This window comes from Panthera leo, chromosome C1 (genome assembly GCF_018350215.1).
Source record: "Panthera leo isolate Ple1 chromosome C1, P.leo_Ple1_pat1.1, whole genome shotgun sequence".
Taxonomy (NCBI): domain Eukaryota; kingdom Metazoa; phylum Chordata; class Mammalia; order Carnivora; family Felidae; genus Panthera; species Panthera leo.
The window spans coordinates 51044837-51059272 of record NC_056686.1 but is presented as its reverse complement, the minus strand read 5'-3'; the positions used below and the strand labels follow the sequence as shown (position 1 = coordinate 51059272).

The window sequence follows — 14436 nt, the reverse complement described above, 5'->3', positions numbered from 1 at the left end:
GGTCGTGCGGGCCCCGCAGCAGCGAGGCAGCCGGGACTGGCGTGTCGCTCCCTCCACGCCCCATTCTTCCCTCTGGTTCCAACCGGCCGCAGCTGCGTTCTGAAGCCCGGGCTCCCGCGGGCATTGACGCGCTGGGGGAGGAGCGGTTTCTTGCTGCGCGCCTCTCAGGAGCATTACGGCAGGGCTCGTTCCCGGCTCTCCGGCCGCCAGCCCCAGCCTCCCCGGTCCGGAGCTGGGACTGGCGGAGGCCGCGAGGGAGGGAGCGTGAGCGAGGAGGCACGCGCCCGCCCGTCCGCGCCCAGACCGCCGCCGCCGCCGCCTTAGCAGCCATGGCCGAGCGCCGCGCCTTTGCCCAGAAGATCAGCAGGTAAATCTCAGGCGCGGGGCGCGCCGCCTCAGCGGGAGGAAGAGCCGGGAGTCCTCCCGGGCCCGGCCTAGGAGACGGGTGGGTGTGGCGACGCGGGCGCGGGGATCCGGCGGCCTGGTCCGCGGCTGGGCGGAGGGTGGTCGCGGCTGTGGCGGGCGCCGCCGAGGCCTCGCGCCGCCCTCCAACCCGGGCTCTCAGCCCGCACCCGCCGCCGATCCTCGCCTCGGGGCGCGGGGAGCCCCGCACGCCGGCGCGCCCGCCTCTGCCAGCTCCTCGGCGGCCCGGGCCTGGAGTTTCGCGGCGGCTTACTGCAGGGCGGGTGGGGGAGCTCGCCGGCCGGCGGATCAGCGCTCCCCAAATTCTTTGTGTTCCCACCCCCGAGCTGCCTGGGGCCGCCGCGGCGTCTAACTCCCCCTCTCTCCCCGCCCACCCCCTTTTGCCCCCAGGAGGGTGCGGGGGTCCGCCCTCTTCTCCACCCCAACAAAAGGTTCCGCGCGCGGCGGGCTCGGGGCCGGTGGGAGGCCGCCCCTTCTTACGCCTCCCACCCTTCCGGAGAAATCTGACAGGATTCCTCTTTGCAACCTAGGGACAATTCAAAGTGGGCTTGTGCACCCAGAATCTAAAACGTATAGGCACAATGAAAAGTTGAGAGCTTGTGGTCTGCACCTCGGGTGTGCAGCTGCCGAATCTTGGGCGAATTGTAGGCTGAAGCTTCATCTTAGTAGCATGTGAATTTAAATGTGTGCCTGTTTCTCATGGCACCAGACGAAGATGGATGATAGGCAGTGTTCTTTTTACACTGGCCGTTTGGCTCATATTTTAGGAGTCTGGAAGTAAGCATGTGATCATGGTTGAGGTTTCCGAACCTTTTACCAGCCTGTGGCGGGTAGGATGCCAGAACCAAAAATTGAAATACGGCGGGGGATTTTAATATCTGTAGAATTTCATTGTGAAATATACTAATGTGTAAAACACTAGACAGTGCTGGTTTTATTATGATGTCCCAAGAAAAGAAAGAAACATTCGAATGCATTACTTTTTTTGACAATTTTATTTCTGTGGTTCTGGATCTTTTTAGTTTGCTGATCTTAACGATTTTTGGACCGACCAGACAGGTCTTTTCTTAACTGCCTGAACTTCCATAGGGTTACTCTGTTTTGGCACGTTTTTCATTTAAAACTAACATCTTTTTGATTTAAGCTTTGTGCGTAATTATTCTTTTCTTTTGCGCTTTAAAACACATTTCATTTTAAGAGGCAAAATAAAAAGTGTGTAAGAACATGTGCTCTGGTGTCGGACTATTATGCCATGGGTTCAAATCCTGACTTACTTTCTAACTTGGCACTCTAATCAAATTGTTTAAGCTCTTTTAAGTTACAGTTTTGGCTTCTGGAAAATGGGTACAGTAACAGTACCCAGCTCATAGCACTGTGAATATTAAGTGGCATACTTTGTGTAAAGTGTTTAGCATGGTGCATGGCCTTTAGTAACTATCATTGAACACTGAACAATAATTAGTATATCCTTAGAGTTAATAGGAAATTATTACTTTTGTTCTTTTTAATTTTTTTGTGAAATAACTGGGTCTTGTTTGTGAAGGCAATATCCCTAAAAATGTATTGCTTGACATATATACTTAGTATTCATTTCTCTTTAATAGAACCAAGTTTCACTGAGAATATTTATTGATCAGGAAATTGCCCACTAGGGAGTTAGATATGAAATATATACAATATCTGTTCTCCATTCATGGAGTTTGTGCTGAGATGAGAGGACAAAATACAAGAAAAAAAGGAAGTTTCACAAAACAACAAAAATTCAAATTAATGTAGCCTTGTAGAGTTGTCACATTAAGTAAGGCAGTGGAAATGAGACATGCATTGATTGGAGAGATACTTAGGTGATTGGTTAGTGATTGGGTACAGAAGATGAGGATGACTGACGAGTCTGGGATGACATACAAGTTTCTGACTTGGGCAGTCAGGTGGATGATGGAGGCAGTCATTGAGGTAAGGGAGTACAAGAGGAAGATGGGATTTGAGGGTGGGAAACAAGATGGGAAGAGATGATGATTCAGTTTTGGACCTATTGATTTTGAGGTGCTCCTGGAGCATTTAAGGAGAGATATTTATTAGGTTGTTGGTGATGTTGAAGATGCAGGAGATTGGGCTAGATGTCTAGATTGGGGAATCAGCAAATACATTGTAATTGAAGCCAGAGGAGTAGATGAGATAGTATTGGAGGAATGTGCAGATTAATTTGAAGGGAAGACTGAGGACAGAACTGTTATAGATGATGAATTATTATCTGCTTATTGTGACTGAAAGGTACTTTCATTCTTGTTACTAAATATGGTCAAATAACACTTCTGAATAAATTCTTGTTCTGTTGATTAGTTTCCTACTAGAGGAAGTATATATAGCACATACTCTGGAGATAAACTTCCTAGGTTTGACATCCCAGCACTGGCCTGCATTGAATAAACTTGGGCAAGTTACTTCACCTTACTTCTTCATTTTCCCTATCTATAAACTGGGGATAATAGTAGGACCTACCTTATAGGGTTGTTGTAAGAATTAAATAAATCAGGTGCGCCTGGGTGACTCAAGTCGGTTGAGCGTCCGACTTCAGCTCAGGTCATGATCTCTCAGTTCATGAGTTCGAGCTCCGTGTTGGGCTCTGTGCTGACAGCTCAGAGCCTGCAGCCTGCTTCGGATTCTGTGTCTCCCTCTATCTCTGCCCCTTCCCTGCTCATGCTCTGTCTCTCTCTGTCTCTAAAAAATGAATAAACGTTAAAAAAAAAAAAAAGAATTAAACAGATCAGTACCTGTATGGTGCTTAGAACACAGGCTTTCTACATAATAAGTGCCCAGCATCAATTATTTTTTATTATTATAATATTCATAATGTGATGTTGGACCTTTTCTTGGGAGTGATAAGTCATTTTGTGATGTGCATATATGAAATTTGTTGCTCTGTGAAAAGCCTGTTGCTATTCGAAGCCTTCTTTTTCTTCTGTTTAAAGCTTTATGATTGTTCCAAAATCTTTACTTTAAAAAGAATTATACTGATTTCTTTTCTGGTTCAGTCATTTCCTAACCCTTTGCATTTAGTGCTGTTATTTCTTGAGGCTGTGATTTTGCGATTTCTGAAAGCTCTTTATTCTTTATCACTGATTGTACTACTTTACTCAGCTCATTATAGAAAAGCAGCATGTATATTTTGTTCATATCAATTATTGCCTCTTGTCTGTTCTCCCTGCTTTTGGAGGGCAAGGCATATACATTGTTCATTACTCCCCTTATAATCACCCCCTAGCATATAATTTTGTGGAACGTTGACTGTAGATTAATGATCTAGGCTTTTGTTTGGATTATTTTGTTCTGTTACTTGATACTCAGCAGTAATAATGAACATTTGGATATACTTAAAGCACTTATTACTATATTCTCATCTTTATTACCCAGAGAAGGGGAAAGAACATAGTGAAGAACATAGCAGGTCAGTCACATTGTACAGGTTCAAATTCTGCATATACCACAGAATAGCTATGTAATTCTGGGCAGTTGATCTAACTTCCTTGTCTTGGTTTTCTTTCCAGTAAAATGGGGATAAAAGCCTCCATGGGGTTATCATGAAGATTAAGTGAGTTAATACATACAAAACACTTAGAACTGTGACTGAAACATTATAAGCATTAAAAAATGTTAGCTGCTGCTATTGTTATTCCTATATCATTTACAGTTATTATGATTCCCATAATCCAGACAAAGAATTGAGGCCTACATAGCATGAAATTATTTGCCTGAATTGGGATTCAAACCCTAATCCTCTGATTTCAGATTACACTTTTTTTAATTGACTGTATTTTCTTTCTGCAAAATGTTTTCTATGATACTTCCAGATTTTGAAACAGTGCTACAGTTAGCATCCCCAAAGTTACCCTTAACTACTTCATCTTTCCTTTGTTAATTTGTTATCATTTTGCTGCCTAAGAAGCAGACTTTGAAAGGCTTTCATCAGATCTTTATTTTTGAGGAAAATCCTACAGGAGCAGTATTTCCTGGATATAGGCTTATTTATAACCTCATTTTTTTGTTTTTTTTTTTTGTTTTGAATCTGTTCATAACTTTGGCTCTATAGGCCCAATCTTTCAGTCTACTTTGTTCAGTTCATTCTCACAGTCCTGATCAAAGAAATTCTTTCCAAATAATACCAACTACTTCAATGCTGCCTTTTTTTTTATCACTTTGGACACGTATACCTCCCTGGCCTTTTGTTGTACTCATCTTACAAAATCTTTTTTTTTTTTTTTTAATTTTTTTTTTTTTTTAACGTTTATTTATTTTTGAGACAGAGAGAGACAGAGCATGAACGGGGGAGGGTCAGAGAGAGGGAGACACAGAATCTGAAACAGGCTCCAGGCTCCGAGCTGTCAGCACAGAGCCCGACGCGGGGCTGGAAATCACGGACCGCGAGATCGTGACCTGAGCCGAAGTCGCCCACTTAACCGACTGAGCCACCCGGGTGCCCCTCATCTTACAAAATCTTAATGCTGAATGTCTAACCTCTTTCTTTTTTTAAAATATATATTTTTTTAATGTTTATTTTTTGAGAGACAGAGCATGAGTGGGGGAGGGGCAGAGAGAGAGGGAGACACAGAATCCTAAGGAGGCTCCAGGCTCTGAGCTGTCAGCACAGAGCCCCACATGGGACTCAAACCCAGGAACCGTAAGATCATGACCTGAACCGAAGTTGGACGTGTAACCGTAACTGACTGAGCCATCCAGGCACCTCTCAGTGTCTAACCTCTTTCTTGCCCCTTAGTTGCATATTAGTGTTAGAGGCAGAGCAGAACAGTGCAGAGTTGATCTTTTATTAATGAATGTCTTCTCATTTGAAATGAGGTTTACTCTAAATCTTTTCTCTTATTAATGTCTGTTTCCCTACCCCCATCTCTTGCTGAAAAGTTCAAGACCATCTAACATGAGTCCTTTATAACCTCAGCATGCTACTGTTCCTATATGTCATTAAACCATCTTTCTTATGAGCTTGAAGGTGTGCCTTCCCTAAAGTTTACCTCGTGTTTTGTCCTTTGAACCCCATACCTTGCCACCTCTCTCAGAATCTTTTTTTTTTTTTTAATTTTTTTTTAACGTTTATTTATTTTTGAGACAGGGAGAGACAAAGCATGAACAGGGGAGGGTCAGAGAGAGGGAGACACAGAATCTGAAACAGGCTCCAGGCTCTGAGCTGTCAGCACAGAGCCCGACGCGGGGCTCGAACTCACGGACCGCGAGATCGTGACCTGAGCCGAAGTCGGCCGCTTAACTGACTGAGCCACCCAGGCGCCCCTCTCAGAATCTTTAAAAAAAATTTTTTTAATGTTTATTCCTTTTTTGAGAGACATAGACAGAATGCGAGTGGGGGAGGGGCGTGCGTGCGCGCGCGCACACACACACACACACACACACACACACACACACACAATGGAAGCAGGCTCCAGGTTCTGAGCTGTCAGCACAGAGCCCTATGCAGGGCTCGAACTCACGAACCACAAGATTGTGACCTGAGCTGAAGTTGAACACTTAACCAACTGAGCCACCAAAGCACCCCTCTCTCAGAATCTTGCTCTCATAATTTTTTCCTTTCCTTTCTATCATCTTCTGTCTGTTTCTTTTCATATATGTTTCCCTTAAACCGGAAGACTTATTACGCTTTTCTCATCATAAAACGAAGAAACATTGAATCTTCTGGCATTTCTAGCTGCCAACCAGTCATTCCTTTTTTCTGGTCACATTTCTCACATGTATGTGGTACAGTCACAGCCCCTTCCTGCTTGTTCTCATTGGCCCTTGGGCCATATTACTGTGCTTCCCCTGGTACTTTTACGTGTACTGGAATTAGAGAACGCTTGAGGATTAGGGGTCTTTGACTTTTTTCTTCATCACTGATTTCATGAGCTCTTGTTTTTTGGGTTTATCTTTGTAATTTTTCTTGCCCCCCCCCCCCCTCAATTCCCCACATTCCCCCTTTCCCCCTACTTTATACTGCTTTTCAGAGCTCTTTGATGGCTGGTCTGTGTCTTTTTATCTCTAGAGTTGAACACAGAATCTTGTGTAAACTGGACATGTAAGAAGTGTTTCAGTGAATGTCGCTCTGCCACCTTGGAGCATCTTTCATTACCTCACTTCCTGATGACTTCAGTGGGGCTAGAGCTGATCTGATCTCTTACCTCCTGTAATTCAAATGTGTTGCAAATGAAGTCTCCCTAAAATACAGCTTTTATCATGGCATTCTTTTGTTCAAGAATATAGAGTGGCTTGTTAAAGTGTTAAACCCAAACTCTTGCCTGCATTTTATCTTATTAAAAAATTTTTTTTAATGTTTATTTATTTTTGATAGAGAGACAGAGCGTGAACAGGGGAGGGGCAGAGAGAGAGGGAGACACAGAATCTGAAGCAGGCTCCAGGCTCCGAGCCATCAGCCCAGAGCCCGACGCGGGGCTCGAACTCATGGACTCACAGACTCGCAGACTGTGAGATCGTGACCTGAGCTGAAGTCGGACGCTTAACCGACTGAGCCACCCAGGCGCCCCGCCCTCTTGCCTGAATTTTAAAGTCATCTATAATCTGGTCCTTCTCTTGTTGACTTACTCTCTAGTTGTACCCCCCACAAATGCTCTGCTCAATCCCATCTCTGTAACTGTTCTGTTGTTTTTTCTTTCTGATATATCCTTTCTCTTCTCAATCTTACACTTTCCTGCAGACCACTCCCATTCATTATCCTTACTTTTGGGATGACCATTTCCTCGCTTTTCTTTATTCTTTCCACCTGTGAATGCATTTCTTTCTTTTTTTTTAAGTTTATTTTTTTTTATTTTGAGAGAGAGAGAGAGAGAGCAAGCGGGGGGAAGGGCAGAGAGAAGGAGACAGAATCCTAAGCAGGCTCTGTGCTGTCACTGCAGAGCCCTATGTGGGGCTTTAACTCATGAACTGTGAGATCATATCCTGAGCTGAAATCAAGAGTCGGATGCTTAACTGACTGAGCCACCCAGATGCCCCCTATAAATGCATTTCTAACCAATATATTTTTTTCTGTTATTGACTCCATTTGAATACAATCATATTGTATATTGTCTTTTTTTGTGATGCTTCTTTTGTTCAAATTCTATCTGTGAGATTAATTTATGTTATAGATAGTTGGAGTTCATTTTTATTGGTTTATATTATTTCATTGTATAGATATACCACAGTTTTTCATTCTACAGTAGATGGGCATTTGGATTGTTTCCTGTTTGTGGCTATTACAAACAATGTTCCGGGGGCGCCTGGGTAGCTCAGTCATTTGGGCTTCCAACTTGGGACTCAGGTCCTGATCTTGCAGTTCATGAGTTCAAGCCTGGCGTTAGGCTCTGTGCTGACAGCTCAGAGCCTTGAGCCTGCTTCAGATTCTGTGTTTCCCTCTCTCTCTCTGTCCCTCCCCGCTCACCCTCTGTCTCTCTCTCTCAGAAATAAATAAAACATTTAAAAAAAACCAAACAATGTTCCTGTGAACATTCCTATACATGTATTTTGGTATGCATGTGCATGAGTTTCTCTAGGGTATATATATTCAGGTATGGTATTGCTGGTCCTTAAGTATTTTTTATTGCTTGTCTTAGCAGTTTTATTCATCATTAAGTTTATCTGGTAATGCCAAACTGTTTTCAAAGATACCTGAAGAAATACACACTCCCACAACAGTGTTATTTTACATAGTTGCCATCACTTGGTCCTGCCAACTTTCTCATTTTTACCAATCTGGTGGATGCATGCATGATGCTGTCTTACTGTAAAAGTTTTAATTTGTATTTGCTTGATTACTAATGAGATTGAGCTCTGTTTTGTATGCGTATTGACTATTTGAATTTACTCTTTTGTAAATTGCCTGTTTGAATTTTTTGCCATTCTCCCCCTTTGTTTTTTCTCTTTGTATTATTCTTTTCTTATTGATTTGTGTGAGTACTTTGTACATATTCAATGTATTAACCCACTTATTGATTATATGTTTTGCAAATATCTTTTCCCACCCTGTGGTTTTTAAAAATTCTTTTTATGGAGGGGCATCTTGGTGACTCAGTGAGTTGAGCATTTGACTCTTGATTTTTGCTCTGGTCATGATCCCAGGGTCATGGGATTGAGCCCCACATTGGACTCCGGGTTGAATGTGGAACCTGCTTAAGAGTCTCTTTCTCTGGGCGCTTGGGTGGCTCAGTTGGTTGAGCGCCCAACTTTGGCTCGGGTAATATCTCTGGGTTCATGAGTTCAGGCCCTACATCGGGCTCACTGCTATTAGTGCAGAGCCCGCTTCAGAGCCTCTGTCCCCCTCTCTTTGCCCCATCCCCACTTGCACTCTCTCTCTCTCTCTCTCTCAAAAATAAATGAAAACATTAAAAAAAACGTGTCTCTTTCTCTCTCTCCCTCTACCCTTCTCCCTTGCTCTGTCTCGTGCATGCTCTCTCTCTCAAGAAATTATTTTTATGGAGTCTTTTGAAAACTAAGTTCTCAGTTTTAATATAATTGATCAGTTTATCTCTCTCTCTCTCTCTCTTTTCTAATGGTTGGTACTTTTGAGGTCTTCTTTAAGAAATATTTTATTACCTTGTGGGTGGCTCAGTCAGCTAAATGTCTGATTCTTGGTTGGTTTCCACTTAGGTCATCTTACAGTTGTGGGATCGAGCCTAGGGTAGGGCTCTGTGCTGACAACATGAAGCCTGCTTGGGATTCTCTCTCTCTCTCTCTCTCTCTCTCTCTCTCTCTCTTCCTCTCTCCTCCCCTGCTCGCTCACTCTCTCTCTCAAGATAAATAATAAACTTAAAAAAAAAAAGAAATATTTTATAAACCTGTGGTCATTATGATATTCATGTATATTACCATAAACCTTCTAGTTGGCTCCTTTATATATAGGTTTATATTCCACCTGGACTTGATATGTGTATAAGAATTTTAATTTTTTTCCAAATAGATTATCTTTTCCCTATTGACCTGCCCTGCCACTTCTATAATAGATTGTGTCATTATTTGTGGGTCTTTGTCTGGGTTCTCTATTTTGTTTTTTTGGGCTGGTTATACATATTTTCACCAATTATAAATACTCTTAATTATAATAAGGCTTAGAATTTGGTAGAATAACTCCCCCCACCATTTAAAAAAGTGTCTTGCTTTCCCCTAGTCCTTTGAATTGCCTTGTATATTTTAGAATCCACCAAAAAACAAACAAAAATCCCCACGTCCTATTAGAATTTGATTGGGATTACGTTGAATCTAAACATCAATTTGACAGAGAAATGACGTCCTTATAATACTGAGTTTCCAATCCCTGATTATGGTATATCTCTTCATTTATTTAGGTCTTCCTTATATCATACAACAAAATTTTATAATTTTCTCTCTAAGGTTTTTGCCTATCTTTTGTTAGATTTATTTCTAAGTATATAACCATTTTGTATCTAGCTACATACCTTGTTAAACTCATGTTAATTCTAAAAATGTATCTGTGACTTTTGTATTTTCTATATAGACAGCCATATCATCTGGAAATTATGAATTTTTGTTTTTTCCTTTCCAAACCTTATAGCTGATTTGCTTTTTTGTCTTGCTCTATAGATGGTTATCTTGCATTACTATGTAGATTGTAACCCTTTCTATTTAACATTGTATTCATACTGAGTGTCCTCATTTTGTTTATGATCTCAGAGGGAGGGGAGCTTTCTATGTTTCACTTAATAGTAAGCCTAATGGTTGCTGTAGGTTTTTTTGTAGATACTCTTAATCTGAGTTCCCTAGAAAACTGAGACCGATACAAGGATTAAGGTTGAGGGTTTATCTGGGAGGCATAATCCCAGGGATCCTGAGAAAAGGGAAGTGAGGCAGAGATGGGAAACAATGTAAGGTGATACCTTATCTCATTGGTCACTGCTTCACAAAGGACTGGAGAGACATTGTTTGGCAGGTGTGCTTGCTTGGTCACACAGGGTATCTTTGGACAGAGGAACAGTTTCTCACATCAGTAGATGGGAGTCTAGAAGAAGAAATTTATCTCCCTGCTCTTCTCTTGCATCCTGTTTTCCGTTAGTCAATTCAATCTCCTCAGAGAGTGAACTCCCCTTCACTTCTGGGTTGTGTCATTTCGACCCCTTTGGCAACCAGTGTAGATGTGTCACTAATTTTTCAGTGGCTTTTTACAGAGGAGACATTTTGGTTGCATTTGACAGAATCTCCAGTCAGATTAATTTGCATATAATTGAGTATGTCAGGTCCAGGGATACAGATGATATCAGCAGCCTCTCATCTTCGCATCTTTGATAGATTTTCCACTGAATGGTTACAATGATTGTTGACAGCCCTAGGCTCAAATCCTACCATTTAGTTTTGGCAGAAAACATTCAGGAACTCAATTATTGGTCTGGCTTGTATCACATGTCCTTCCTTGAACAAATTACTGTGTTTAGGGATATAGGGGTTGCTGGCCATTCCTGGTCACCTGTTCACCTCAGCTTGGAGGAGAGAGGTGATGGTGTCAGCCCCACCCAATCCTAAGTAAGGAGTTCCTTACCAAAAAGAAGGGGTTCCTAACCAAAAGAAGGAGGAGGGTTAGAGTGCTGGTCACACCAAAACAACTGATATTCCTTCAAATTGTTCATTGTAACTTGTTGAGATCACTAAAATTATCTAAACATATAGCAATATAGTCAATTGTGCTACCTGCTAAAATTCAAATGTAACTGGTAAATACAAAAATCTAAAGAAAAGCATTGTAGCCTGATGCAGCCGTGGATCCCTGTTCCTTAAAACTTTAAGTTTAGCTCTGACTTTATTTTTTTTTTTAATTTTTTTTAACGTTTATTTATTTTTGAGACAGAGAGAGACAGAGCATGAATGGGGGAGGGTCAGAGAGAGGGAGACACAGAATCCGAAACAGGCTCCAGGCTCTGAGCTGTCAGCACAGAGCCCGACGCGGGGCTCGAACTCACGGACCGTGAGATCATGACCCAAGCCGAAGTCGGCCGCTTAACCGACTGAGCCACCCAGGCGCCCCGAGTTTAGCTCTGACTTTAATGCCAATCCCTAGCCCTCACAAGGAGGTCTGCTTCGATTTTGTGTTTTGGACTTCCCTTGCCTCTTTCTGCATCTGCACTCCTGCATCTCATTTGTCCTCTGACACCAAAAACTGCAATCATATCAGCCATTTAATGATTTTCATAAACTTTGCTGAAGATATAGGGATTGTGGGAAGGAGCTGAAGGGTGCAAGACTTTCTTAGAGACTCCACTCTTCCTCTTCTTTTTCCTCCCTTTATCATTGTTTCTCTGACTGGGAAGCAATTTCTTCCTCTTACCTTCACAGAGCAATTCCAGTCATTCCTAGGCTCTTTTTTTTTTTTTTTTTTTTCAGTTTATTTATTTATTTTGAAAGAGAGAGAGAGACAGAGAGAGCGCAAGTGGGGAAGGGGCAGAGGGAGGGAGAGAGAATACCAGGCAGGCTCCTTACTGTCAGTGCAGAGCCTGATGTGGGTCTAGAACTCACAAACCATGAGATCATGACCTGAGCTGAAGTCGGCTGCTCAACTGACTGAGCCATCCAGGTACCCCGACTCTTTTTCTTTCTTTCTTTCTTTCTTTCTTTCTTTCTTTCTTTCTTTCTTTCTTTCTTTCTCTTTCTCTCTTTCTCTTAATGTTTATTTATATTTAAGAGAGAGAGAGAGAGCACAAGCAATGGTGGGGCAGAGAGAGAGGGAGACACAGAATCTGTGTGGTATACTTTACATACCATAAATTAATTCACTTTAAGTGTACCATTCAGTGATTTTTAGTAAATTGATAGAGTTATGAGAAACCATCACCCACAATCTACTTTTAGAGCATTTCCATCACCCCCTAAAATCCCTTGTGCCCATTTACTTCCTATTCCCATTCCAAGTCCCAGGCAACCACTAACCCATTTTCTGCCTGCCTCTCTCTCTAGATTTGCTTTTCCTCTACATATGTAGCTCTTTGTGCCTGGTTTCCTTCACTTAGCATAATATTTTCATGATTCAGCGTGTATGAGTACTTCATTCCCTTTTATAGTTGAATAATCCATTATATGTCTGTCATGCATTTTGTTTACCTGTTCATCAGTTGATGGACGTTTAGCTTGTTTCTACCTTTTGGCGATGGTGAATAGTGCTTGTGCAAACATTCATGTACGAGCTTCTTTTGAACACCTATTGTCCATTCTTGTGAATATGTTCCTAGGAATGGAATTTCTGGGTCATCTGGTATTTTATGTTTAATTTTTAAGGACTGCCAAACTCTCCCATAGCAACTGCACCATTTTACATTTTCGTTAGCAATATGTGAGGGTTCAGATTTTTCCACATCCTGGCTAACACTGGTGTTTTCTTTTTGATTGTAGGCATTCTAATGAGTGTGAAGTGGCGTTTCATTGTGGTTTTGATTTGCATTTCCCTAATGATTTTGTGATGTTTTCTTGTGCTTATTGGCCATTCACATATCTTCTTTGGTGAAATATCTATTCCTGTCTTTTTCTCATTTTTAATTTGGTTATTTAATCTTGTTTTTGAATTGTAGGAGTTTTTTTATATGTTCAGAATACAAGTCTTTTATTAGGTACATGATTTACAAACATTTTCTCCCTGTCTGCTTAGTTTCTTATTTTCTAAATGGTGAATTTTGAAGCAGAGATATTAAATTTTGATGAAGTCCAATGCGTCAAATTTTTTTTTTCTTATTATAGATCATGATTTTGGTGTCATTCTCTAAGACTCTCCTTAATTCATGGTCAAGATTTCCTTCTCTCTTCTGCAAGTTTTTATAGTTTCAGCTCTTACTTTAGGTTTATGATCCATTTGCATTAATTTTTGTGCATGGTGTGAGATAAGGGTCTAAATTCATCTTTTGTGTGTGAATGTTCTTTTGCAACACTGTTTGTTGCAAAGACTATTTTTTGTCTCATTGAATTGCCTTGGTACCTTTTTCAAAAATCAGTTGACCGTAAATGTGGTTATTTCTTGACATTCAGTTCTGTTTCATTGATCTGTATGTCTATTCTTAGACTAGTACCAGTGTTCTGAATAGTATTACTTTATAGTGAATTTTGAAATCCAGAAGTGTGAGTCCTCCAACTTTTTACTTCTTTTTCAAAATTGTTTTACTCATTCTGGACTTTTTGCATTTCCATAAACATTTCAGGATCAACATCAATATAAAGTTTGCCAATTTCTGCAAAAATCCTTTTGGGATTTTGATGGGGATTATGCTGAATCTGTAAATTAGTTTGGGGAGAATTTCCATTTGAACCATATTGAGTCTTCAGATCCACAAACAGACTGTGTCTTCATTTATTTAGGTATTATTTGATTTCTCTCAGCAAAGTTTTAAAGTTTTCAGTATGTAAGTCTTGTCCTTCTTTTGCTAAATCTGTTTCTAAGTATTGCTTCTGATGTTACCATGATGGAATTAAAAACTTGTTTTTGGTTTGTTCATTGTAGTATATCGGGATACAACTGATTTTTGAATATTGAACTTGTATCCTCTGACTTTGCTGAACTCGTTAGTTCTAGTAGTGTTTTTTTGTTTGTTTTTTTTTGTGGGTTTTTTGTTGTTGTTGGTTTAATTTTGGGAGAGAGATACAGCATGAGTGGGGAACGGGCAGAGAGAGAGAGGGAGAGAGAATTCCAAGCAGACTCCTCCCTGTCAGCTCAGAGCCCAGTGTGGGGCTCGAACTCACAAACTGTGAGGTCATGACCTGAGCCGAGATCAAGAATCCAATGCCCAACTGACTGAACCACCCAGGCGCCCCATTTCTAGTAGTTTTTTTGCGAGTTCCTTAGATTTTCTGCATATAGAATTATGTTGGCTGTGAGTAAAGAGTTTTATTTCTTCCTTTTCAATATGAACACCCTTGATTTGTTTCTGTCTCTTTCTTTCCTTCCCCTGCTACACTGGCTAGAACCTCTAGTACAATGTTGAATAGTGAGAGCAGATACCCTTGCTTTCTCCCCAGTCTAAGGAGGAAAGCATTCAG

General features: G+C 41.3%; 1 protein-coding gene across 8 annotated transcripts in view; it reads left to right on the top strand.

The window, feature by feature from the left end:
* Positions 1-299: 299 nt before the first annotated feature.
* Positions 300-14436, top strand: part of DOCK7 (dedicator of cytokinesis 7) — a 229138-nt gene continuing 215001 nt past the window's right edge. For all 8 annotated transcript variants that reach the window (XM_042951975.1, XM_042951973.1, XM_042951972.1 and 5 more), the window contains exon 1: positions 300-367. In XM_042951975.1, coding sequence (XP_042807909.1) covers positions 330-367 — 38 coding nt within the window. In that variant the 5' untranslated portion in view covers positions 300-329. The remainder of the gene's footprint in view (positions 368-14436) is intronic.